This window comes from Palaemon carinicauda, chromosome 1, assembly GCF_036898095.1.
Source record: "Palaemon carinicauda isolate YSFRI2023 chromosome 1, ASM3689809v2, whole genome shotgun sequence".
NCBI lineage: Eukaryota > Metazoa > Arthropoda > Malacostraca > Decapoda > Palaemonidae > Palaemon > Palaemon carinicauda.
Genome location: NC_090725.1, coordinates 127051056 through 127063255, shown reverse-complemented (window position 1 = coordinate 127063255; position 12200 = coordinate 127051056). Strand labels below are relative to the sequence as shown.

The following is a 12200-nucleotide window of genomic DNA, read 5'->3' as shown; positions in this document are numbered from 1 at the left end:
CACATCCATGTTAGCGTTGATAACAAGGTATTGTGTTATTTCGTGGCAAAGTAGGGATTTTGTGCATTCTGAATCTAGAATTCTTGGAGGCCAATGCGTGGTAGAGTGCCATGAGTATGATGTCCGAGTCTGCTGCCTGAATCACAACTGTGATATCGATGATGTTGTACGGTATTATGTAGATGACAAAGGATCTTGTATTTACTTCCCCATGGCTTTCTCAGGACAGTTTTGGAATGTCAACAACTGCAATGGATAACAATAATACATACTTTCCAAATTCTTTCTGAATCCTTGAGGGAGTGAGTGAACATTGTTATTCTTTGTCTGAGTTATTTTCGATAATACTTATCCATTGTTGAATGGACAATCTACCCTGGTTGCCATAAGCTTTACTCAGACTTGCTGACTGGTCACGCTTTGTATGTTCTTCGAGTCTGAGTGATTTGGAGGTATCAATATCGTGCTGGGTAACCAACAGAACTGGTACTGCAACAGTTCGTGGGTCTTGTTGCAAGCATAATTGCAAGATATTTTTCCTGCATTTCCTAAAATGTGGTGCAATCAAGATCACGATGAATGAAGTTTGAGGAGTTATCTGAGTGGGGAATCTGATCTGTTTCATTCCAGAACTTTCCAAGTTTCTTTCAGAGACTAACTACAAACTCAACCTTATTTCCTTTCCAAATGGCATAACTTCGTGGCAAGGTAACCTCTGTCTCAAAGAGCGATGAAGGCTGTGGAGTCCACTCATGGCTGAAAGTTTTTGCTTTCTGGGTATTGTCTACATTTTAAAAAAAGTAAAGGTGCTGGATCACGCAACATTCATCCTTAGAAATTTACTTTAATTTTTGAGCAATTCATGAAGCTTTTCCCACTTTTCCCACAAACGTTGTCAGCTCCACAGCATCAACCACATTGCTACCATCTTATGTTTTTGATAAAGCTGACAATCCAATGTGCTTGGTATTTGGTAGATTCGTTGCCTTTTATTTCTTGCCATTTGCAATATTATCAAAACTATCTATGTCAGGTTTGAATGGATTGATCATCATAGTCTCAGTTACTTTTATGATTTCTTTGATGATGGCAGAATTTTTGACGTTTGTTTCCATGGACTTGTGTGAGGTGTTTGCATTCATAGGAACCATGTTTTTTTTTTTTTTTTTTTGCTGTTTGGAAACATTTGTTATCATCAGAAGAGCTTTCAAATATTTGTTGATTGTGCGATGAAGTTGAATGATACCAGGAAAGAGTTGGTTCTTGGCTTCACAGTTGTACATCGGCTACAGAGTCGTATCTGATCAAACACCATTTAAGTTTCCAGTAAATTTGCCTCTTTTGAATCTCACGTCAATACACAGTGCCATTTATAGAGGCTTTTTCATGTCATCCAAGTAGTGTGGCAAACATACGACATAATTGTGATGTCCTGCAGTCACTAGCTAAGGAGGCATATTTTGTGGCCAAGTCAAACATGCTTCCCCTATTCATGCACGCTGCTCACATATAAAGTATATCACATCATAATTTGCACCATGTGTATGTACATCATCCAGAGCTTGGTAGTTGGAGAAGAACCAGTTTTGTTATGATAGTCAGTGAGCAAAATGTTGTCACGGTTTTCAAATATTGTAATATATCTTTGTTTTTGTGCTCTAACTGCTTCCCAATCAGATGTTACAATTGCTGTAGCTAAATCAGCATAATGCTCATGGACAGAAACAGTAAATTTCAGATCACTTGTGTCCTCCTCACTTTCATTGATTAGCCATTTTTTGAACGCATACCAGTGTAACTGAAACATGGTTGCCATTGCCAGACTGTGTTAATAGCGTCCCATTGTAGTCCTTAGCTGTTCCAGGGCCACAGATACCAGACTCGACATGGGCATCTCTGAACCAGAAAATTTCATTTAGTGACCAAATGTACCCATGAAATTGGTAACATTGTGGAATCCTTCCATATGCAGCACATGAGTTCCAAATTTTCTTGGGCTCTTCTTTTGTAGCCCAAGGTCAATCTTGTAGATTTCTCGATCACGTGTTATAACAATGCATTTGTCCTCCTTTTAGTGACGCTTTCATATGATTCTGGAAAAAAATAATCCATATCCGATTATTGCCGCATGACCTTTTATAGCTTCATCCTCATTCAAGAGTTGGTGAAAAGAGTTCTATGTCAAATGTTTACTTGAATCTTGCTGGCTGTCATCATTAGTTGATTCCATTCCTATCAAATGCCAGTATATTAGGATGGAATTCCATTTACTTCACAGAAGGTTCAAATTTGAACTGAACTCCAGATAAAGAAGTTTTTTTTTTTTTTTTTTTTTTTTTTTTTTTTTTTTTTTAAAGTAAGACCACAATCCGTAATAATCAACTGTTCCATATTTCCAGCTGATAAAGTTCTGGATTTAACCAGAGGTACTGAACTATTGACAGATATTTGTTGTTCATCATTTTGATATATATCTAATAATTTTTAGATTGAACTTAATTGGTTTTAAATCAAAACTCAAGTTTATTGGCGTATGCTTTTACTTGAAATTTCACGCTGTGGGTAATACTGTAAAGTATAAAGAAAGTATTTACTTTAATAAAAAAATCACTAATTCATTGCATTATCCAGTATCACTTTTAGGTAAACTGTTAGTAGTACCTACAAAACACAAATGATGGCCTGAAAATAAGAAAAAAAGTACATTTCAAAGGATATTATTCCAATATGAACATCTTTTTGACAAGGGATTATTTTCAAAAAGTTATAATATTCTCATTTAACCTTGGGATTGTACATAATATTTCACTATTCTTAGACATTGACCAATCATTCTTAACATTACAATTGCAGAGGTGTTCTTTTTTAGATATTCATTAAACAGTCTTAACAATGTAATTGAATTATACTGGCTTCCACATACATATCAATGAATCAAAGTGCTCAAAGGAAAGCACAACTATGCAATTTTTACCTGAATTTTGAATTTATTTTACTCTCTAGATGCCATAAACACATTTTAAATCATCTTTACCGTGCCTTTTCTAACCCCCAATTACATTCAACGTCTACTCTCAGAAAATTATTTCAATATTTAATAGAATTTACAAATTCTCACCGTCTTCTGTCTTCCATTTCTTTTTTTTTTTTTTTTTTTTTTTTGCAGAGGGCATATATAATCATCCAAAATCATATTTCGCAATTTGAACGGCCGAACAGCCCTATTGATTATGCAATGAGAGGTATTACTCTTGCCAAGAGCTGCAAAGTACAAGAGCTGAGGTCAGGTCCATCTAATAATAAGGCTTTTTTGAGGCCTTGGGCCCCTGACTACTGGTTTCCTTTTGTTTTTCTTTAGGCCCCAAGCCAGATAAGGACAACAGGTTATGATTTTATTTGCCACTAGGTTTAAACAAAGAATTCCTACGCTCTCCTGCCCTGTCCACTACAACTGAGAATATACGATAAGCAAAAAGATGTAACATTGCGAGAGACAAGAGTTGATAGTGTTTATGAATATTGACTAGAATGGTAATTCTCCCAACGTTGGAGTCCGATGATAGACTATGCTTCATGTTTTTTATATTCTCAAATTTGTTAATTTATGTGTTTGCAGAATTTCCTTGTAAGCTTTTCGTTACAATAACAGCGACGTAATGTAAATTTGTTTATATAGGCTTTTCAGATATCCATTTTCATGTGTCATTAACAAGAAATATTTCTTTTCAGTTTAGCATTCTACAAAGAAGTTATTCCCCCTTATTTACTTGGAATGGAGGTGGAAGGAATTACTCTTATCAACAATATTAACAAATCTAATATTTCTAGTTCATTCATTTTCAAAGGGGAAAATAGTAAAAGATACATGATATATCAAGTGAAGTTCGGGGTTTAAGTTGTTTTAGTTGAAGTTAATACAAGCTCTTGCTTGCAAAAAAAAAAAAAAAAAATCCACTTCCTCATATTGATAGGACTAGAATTAGAAAATGCACAGTGCATTGGGATAGCAGATTCATTGGGGGTAAAAACTGATGTTAGAATTTTGACTACAGACATAATTTTGGCAAATTTTGATATTTAGCAGGCCCTTACAAAAGTAATAAAATACAAAAAAAAAAAAAAAAATCTGAGAATGCTATTTTCTATGCTTTTCTGAAATATTTTAATTGTTTTACTTATTTATTTACTTTTTTTTTTTAAATACTGGCTCAGATGCTCCAAGATTGCACTGAAAATAGAGCCCATACAGGGTACTCGCCAGGCTTACAGGGAAACAAGTAAATGCCGTGGGGGTATTAGTGCCCATTACTGGCCATCAAATCAGTAAAGATAACTAGTGCTGAGTTCCATCGACAATTTTTTGTCGAAATCTCTCTTCATAATTTTTACAATTATTAGAGGAAGTATTTACTCAAAAAAAAAAAAAATATTTTAGGGTTATGGTATATCAGTATATATAAAAATATAGGTTTACAGTACAATTACATAATGCATTTACAAGCAAAATACGAACAAGCCTGGAAATTGACTAGTTCGTAGTTACTGCCTTTTCAAAGTACCTTCCTAATAAAGATCACATAAACATAACATAGAAATTACTTTACTGACAAACTACAAACACAAACAGGAGATGAAAATATAAAAGTACAGTAAAAAACATGAAGATGACTGTACCCAGCATCAGAAGCACATGCCAGTACATAACAACAAAATGTTAAAGTACAATTAAAAAATATATCAAAATGAGTGTACTATAGCAACATAAACACATACATAAGATCAAAATATGCAAGTTAAAGAAAAGAAAATACTTTAAAAAATAAGGACCAAAGGTATAACTAGCCAAAGAGGAAAGATGCCACTTGTCACTACTAGCAATACTGGCATTAATTTTGACATGAAGGTAGGGGCCTAGTGCAAGAACGGGACCTATTATCTCGGCAAGAATAGAAGGAAATAAAACAGCTTTTAATGTATAATAAGCAGAGGGCCATTTGGCAGACTGTGCACATCCATCGCATAGAGTGGATCTCTTCCTTCCCGGAACACATCCTGCAAGTCTCCCCCTGTTCGAGATAAAAACTCTTACATACGAATCCTTGATATTATATCTCTGGGTCTCATTTGGCTTGTTGGCTTCCTGTCCCAACTTTAGCACTGGCGTGGACTCTGCTGCAAAGAGTGTCTCATCACTTTTGTTGCAATGATCTCTCATCTTCTTGCAGCATGTGAGCTGTCAAGCTAGAAGGTCTTCTCCTTCAAGGCTTTACCGTCTCTTGTACAGCAACCAGACATTGCAAATGTGTATGTCCAGGAGGTTCCCAAAGAGCTTGATATACCACCATTTGTCTGCATAGGAGTCTTTTAGAGGTGGGTCAGCATGTTATTCTTATTGATACCACCCATTTTCCATTGTATTTCTTGATGACATCTGGTCATAGAACATTACCTTTTACTGCTTGTCACAACAAAGAACAGGCTTCCTTTGTGCCACCCCAACATGTGACGAAAGTACAGTAATATGACAAGAATTCCTTCAAAACAATAAGCTTCTTGTTTCCATCCCAGGAACAACTTTCTTGCCAATTTCTTTGACATATATGAGCAGAGGATAACCAATCCAGTTGGTTCTCACATTGGCCATATATCTGTAACCAAAATGGTCCTTTAGGTACTTCATGAGGCGTGTACTGGAGAATCAGCTGTCTGTATACATAACAGATGGGTGTGATTTTTTCAATGTCTTGAAAATGATAATGAAAGTCTTGCTGCTGACATGCAGGGCAGATTCCTCCATAGAAAAATTGTGGGATGACAAGAATGTTGTCTCTCCCTGGTAAAGGAAGATGTCATGAATGAAGTCATCATTGCTTTACATGCAGAACTGTTATATGCCGACTTTTTAGTCTTGTTCTGGGTGTATTGCTTGAAGGATTCGGTCCTGGCCTCCCTGTATTCAACCAGGACCACGTCCACCAACTGCATCTGTGTCTTGGGGCCCTTCAGGAACTTTGGTAACACCATTGAAACATGGTGAAACCTTAAGAATCTTTCCTTGATCGTCTTGGTATTATCGATATTGTTAAATTGAATCAGGGACCTAATCCTCCAGAAAATTTAGGCAACATTGCATCCACCGCCTGTTGCATTCTAGTCCACTTTTAAAATGATGATACCAATAAACTCTATCTTTTCAGAGGTGTTGATGTAGAAGGTAGTGCCAACTTCATTATGCCAGGAATAGAGGTTTGTCTGATACACAATTTCCTCCACAGTAGAATGCATATGCAAGGTCTGAAAGTATTCGTACATAGAAAGGGTTGATAATAAAGTGTGGCAAATGAAATAAGGATGGCTAGGGTGGCTGATTTAGTTGTCTTTCCATTCACTGTATTTGAGTTTGACACCAGTGCTCTTGACCCTCTTCAACTCTGGGAGGTACTCTGGCCTAACACAAGTCACAGAAAGCTCACGAAAGTTAATCATTCAAAATACACTCGGTAAACTATAAAAGTCAGAGCTTTTAGCTCAACATATGCAGGTTGGGTTAACAGCTTCTTCTCATCTATATGCAAAAGGAATCGGAGTTAAGGTATTGTCACTGGTGGCTTTGAGGAGGTCTTTACCGACCTCAGTCCCACATTTAGCTGTCATTGATATCCAACCGCTTGGGCTTGGCACCCTTAGGTGTATAAGTTTGTTGTTAGAGCTAAAAAAGACAAACACTTTCATGATGAAAATATAAAAAAATGCAATGTATATCACCGGCTAACCTAACGTCAATACAAAAATATTTCCACTATATTCAAAATGAATACATTGCAAAGTGCATCACGTGGCCATGCAATTAAGCCGTATGTAAAATGTACATATTTCCCAATTTTTTGGTCATTAAATGACTTTCATAATAAAAAATGCACTAGAACGCACAATATATCATCAAACTAGCCTAACATAATAATTTCAAGATATTTACGTTATAACCATTAATAATACTAAGTAAAAGTGCACCATGTGGCCAACAATGAAGTAAAACAGACTTTGTATATATTTTGCTAGTTTTTGGTAAATAAACGATCCTTTCATAAAAGTACACCAGGAAACTATATATCATTAGGCTAGCCTAACGTAACAATTTCACAATATTTCCACAAACCATCGCGAATTCAGTTTAAAAGTATATCATCTGGCCCACAAAGATGCTTTATATACAAAGTGTATTTTTTTTCCCAAATTGGTGGTGAATAAACGTTTTCATAATAAAAGATACACTACAGAGCACTACATATCACTAGCTCATACTCGCATAACAATAATTTCAAAATATTTCAACTATAACCATTAAAAATTCAATGTAATGTGCACCCGATAGCCAACATTGAAGCCTTATATACAAAGGGCATATTTTACTCTCTTTTTTTTTTTTTTTGTAAATAAACGACACTTTACAGGTAAAAAATACACTACAACGCACTATATATCACAAAGCTATACTCACATAACAATGTTAAAATATTTCCCATATAACCATCAATAAATCAACGTAAATGTACATAATATAGGCGTCAATGAAGGCCATTGATTCTCTGTAGTTCGGGGCGCTTAGCCGTTTTGAGCCCAGTGAAGTTCCTGGTAGTCTGGGTGGCTCAACCTATCGGTGGTCTGTAGTCTGGGTACAAATCCTGTGAGGGATACTGGCAATGAACGGGAAACAATTTCACCTATTTTCTCTAAAAACACACCAATTTTAATCATATCACTTTGAAACTCAATAATGAAACTCAACTATGTTGGGTTATTAGTATTATCATAATTAATATCAGTGTAAATACGAGCATGTTCTAATTGGCTGAGTAGCCAACGGACTTAAAGTGTGATCCCAACAGCAAGTTCCATCTGGCGTTCATTAAACTTGTAAATATAGTAAAAGAATGTATCGTGTAAGGGCTATTTGCCTTCAGAAAGGTCTATGCATTCTTATTTTACTTATTTGCAAGAAATCTTGTAATATTACAATGGTAACAACATACTATCATACTGTATAACATTGGAGATAACAAAAAATAAGTTTTGCTTGCTGCTATTATATTTTTCAGCTTTTTATTGAATCTAAATCCTCTTAAAAGTAAAAGGAGACAAAACTGCCGTAAGATATTCATTTCCCAAAGTGCATAAGTTACCCTTCTTTCGTTCTATTTCACTTTCCTAATAAAATCTTATTAGTCAAAAAGATCTGAATGGAGTGAAATACTTTGAAATAGATAAGAAAAGATAGATAATTATTGGGTCATTCAACTGACCAGGCAGTACTACATTTGACCCTTCTCTCTGGTTATGCCTCATTTTGTCTTTACATATAGATACCCGGAATAATCTGGCTTATTCTTTCCACATTCTCCTCTGTCCTCATACACCTGACAACACTGAAATTACCAAACAATTTTTCTTCGCTCAGGGAGTTGACTATTGCAATGTAATTGTTCCGGGGCTACTTTCCTCCTGATTGGGGCAGAAGTGAATCATTAGCTATGGTAAGTAGCTCATCTAGGAGAACGACAGTCCAGAATCAAACCATTGTTCTCTAGTCTTAGGTAGCGCCATAGCCTCTGTACCATGGCCTTCCACTGTCCTGGATTAGAGATCTCTTGCCTGAGGGTCCAATCGGGCACACTATCTTATTTTTCTTATTCTTGTTCTTTTTTAGGATTTTATATTTCATGTATGAAAGATCTAATTTAGTTTTATTATTCTAAAAATCTCTTATTTTGATTGTTTATTACTTCTCTTGTAGTATATTGATTTCCATGTTTCTTTTCCTAAATGGGCTATTTTTTCCTGTTGGAGCCCTTAGGCTTATAGGATCTTGCTCTTCCAACTAGGGTTATTGCTGAGCTTTTAATAATAATAATAATGATAATAATAATGATAATAATAATAATGATAATAATAATAATAATAATAATAATAATAATTTGGGTTATTACGTTGAGTTGTTCTTTATTATTTGATTCTCAATTAATTTTACATTATACGCCCATTCGATCAGTTTCGTTTCAATTCTTTTTTTTTTCTTCTTTTTTAGATGATTACTATGGTGGTTTAATAATTTTCGATACTTGATATTTTATATGGCTATAAATTTCATTGGCGAAGTAAACTTGGCAGTTTATTGTCTGTATCTCTTTTTAAAAGATGCTTCCATACCTATTATCGCCGTGGTTTTCCTTTTCATTTACTGACTAAAAGAGGAAAGATTAATTTCTTGGCATTTCCTTCTCTCATCTGTTCTCATTTCCTTACCACTTCCTCCACTTCCTTTTCCTCATTCATCGGCTACAGCAATGACCAAAACATTCCACCCACCTTCCTCAATCATGGAGTGAGTTTGCACACGGCAGTAATTACCCTTCCATAAAAATTCACCTTCTTGTACAAAACGCAAACGTTCAGTTCAAATGAGGGAGTGGGAGAACCCGGCGTTTTCCACCCAGTAAAAAATCCTATCGCTTTGAAGCCCAAATGATTCTCTGGCCCCTTTCCTTTCCAAAAATAATGATAACCTCCGTGATGAATTCTGACACAGTCGGAATCGAAAATAGTTGACCGACCAAAAATTCATGGGGGAACACAATCACTGTTTGACAAGCTGTAAAAATATACGAGCTGACAACAGAGTCGACTACCGTACATCAGTATGTTTGAGCAAAGGGATAGAGGTGGTACTGTGGGAATAGGTTGGAGGTGACAATGTTTCGGATTTCGATCGAAGTAGATCACAGGAGAGTACTTTCTATTATATATGAATTTAAATTTCATCATCTATGAATAGAAATATCCTTCATCGTGCTTTTATTCCGGTTCAAAATAAATTTTTATTTTAGTCAGGTAAAGGTTTATCCAAACGAATACAAGCAACCAATATTATTTAATGCTTTAATGTAACTTACATATATTTATATAAACTGTATGTTTACATCTATATTTTTTTTATAATAAAATATATCTATATTCTAATGCTTGAAAGACCATAAAACACAGTTTTGACCTCTATTTCAAAATTAGCATAAAAATGCTGTTGTAATGTTATTATCCTCCAGGCCTTGGGGAATTTACAGTTTACAGAATCCACATATGCATGAAAACATTATAGAAGACTATTATATATACATACATACAAATTTATATATATATATATATATATATATATATATATATATATATGTATATTTATACATATATATGTACATATATTTATACATATAAATATATATATATATATCATTTATATATATATATATATATATATATATACGTATATATATATATGTATATATATATATATATATATATATATATATATATATATATATATATATATATGTATGTACATATATATATATATATATATATATATATATATATATATATATATATATATATATGTATATTATATACAGTATATGTATACATATATATATAAATATATATATATATATATATATATATATATATTTATATATATATATATATATATATATATATATATATATATATATATAGGTGTGTGTATGTGTAGTTGTGTTGTGTACTGTATATATGTGTTTACGTATATATGTATGCATTTATCTATACACACACACACATATATATATATATATATATATATATATATATATATATATATATATATATATATATATATATATATATATATATATATGTACATATATAAGTGTATGTGTGCCCTTATGTGTTCTTATGCTAGATATCTATACAGGAAATGCAGCATTCCTAAAACAACATAAATATAGTGAGAAAATTCCGCTTGTGAAAGGACTTAGACAGGGAGACCCCCATCTCTCCTAAATAATTTACAGTATGTCAAGAAGTTTTTGAGAATTTAGATTAGGAAATGTATGAATTATTCTTAATGGGGAATACCTTAACAACTTCAGATTTGGAGGTAACTTTGTTGTGTTTAATGACTCATGGGAGGAATTACAAAAGGTGATAGAATATTTTAATAGAAAGAGCAGAAATGTAGGACTAAGAATTAATATGAGTAAAAATAAGATAGTGTTCAATGAATAAACAGAGAGACAACAAATAAGCATTATGGACGAACCTCTGGAGAATGTAAATGAATATACGTACTTGGAACAGCATGTAACTGTGTTTTCCAGATGCTACGAGACCGAAATTATATGAAGGATATGCATGGGATGGAGAACACTTATCAAACAAAGCGAGCTTATGTAAAGTAAAATGTAACTTTCTCTGAAAAGAAGCAAATTTAATGAGATGGTATACTTATTTTCAATAATTCTGGTACACTTCACGGGAACCTATAGGTAGACGGATGTCAGCTGTATACTGTAACAGGTAACACTGCGTTTAGCAAAATAGAAACTGTTGGCAATGCTGCTTTTAAACCTAAGTAGCTGAGCTCTTGAACACAAGATCAAAAGCATTTTTATTAATTTTACAAAGTCCTGTACACAAAATTATTGTTATTTGCGAACAGCACTTTGTAAAATTAATACAAATACTTTTGAACGCGTGTTCACAAACTCAGCTACTTTTGTTTTACAGACAGCTTTGCCAGACGTTTTTTTTTTTTTTCCTAAACACAGCGTAACCTGCGGAGATATACAGCTGTCAGAATTATTGAAGATAACTGTACTACTAGTATTAACTTATGCATAAAAAACTTAGAACCTTAATAAGGCCTTAGAATATAAACTAGATATATCTCAAAGAGCTATGGAAAGAATAATGATGTGGATAACACTAAGAAACAGAAAAAGAGCAACATGGATAAATGACCAAGCAAAAGTAGAGGATATTTTAACAACATGTAAGAAAAAGAAAGGGACATTAGCAGGATATATAATGAAAATGATAGGCAATACTTGGACGTTAAGAATAACATTGGGTCCCTATAGATTGCAAATGAAGCAGGGAAAGGAAGAGAAGACGATGGATTGACGAACTAAGAAAGTTTGCTGGTGTGGACTGGTATAGAAAGACCATAAACAAACGCAAGTGGAATGACATGTCTGAGGCCTTTGTTCTTTGCAGTGGACATGTAACGGCTGATGACAATGAAGATGATATATATATATATATATATATATATATATATATATATATATATATATATATATATATATATATATATATATATAAATGCAGCCGTT

General features: G+C 33.6%; 1 protein-coding gene across 1 annotated transcript in view; it reads right to left on the bottom strand.

Annotated features, from left to right (window-relative positions):
* Positions 1–6150: 6150 nt before the first annotated feature.
* LOC137657859 (tigger transposable element-derived protein 1-like) overlaps positions 6151–12200 on the bottom strand; it is a 19076-nt gene continuing 13026 nt past the window's right edge. The window contains exons 5-6 of the mRNA XM_068392495.1: positions 11155–11277; positions 6151–6294 (exon numbers count right to left, since the gene is read on the bottom strand). Coding sequence (XP_068248596.1) covers positions 6151–6294; positions 11155–11277 — 267 coding nt within the window. The remainder of the gene's footprint in view (positions 6295–11154; positions 11278–12200) is intronic.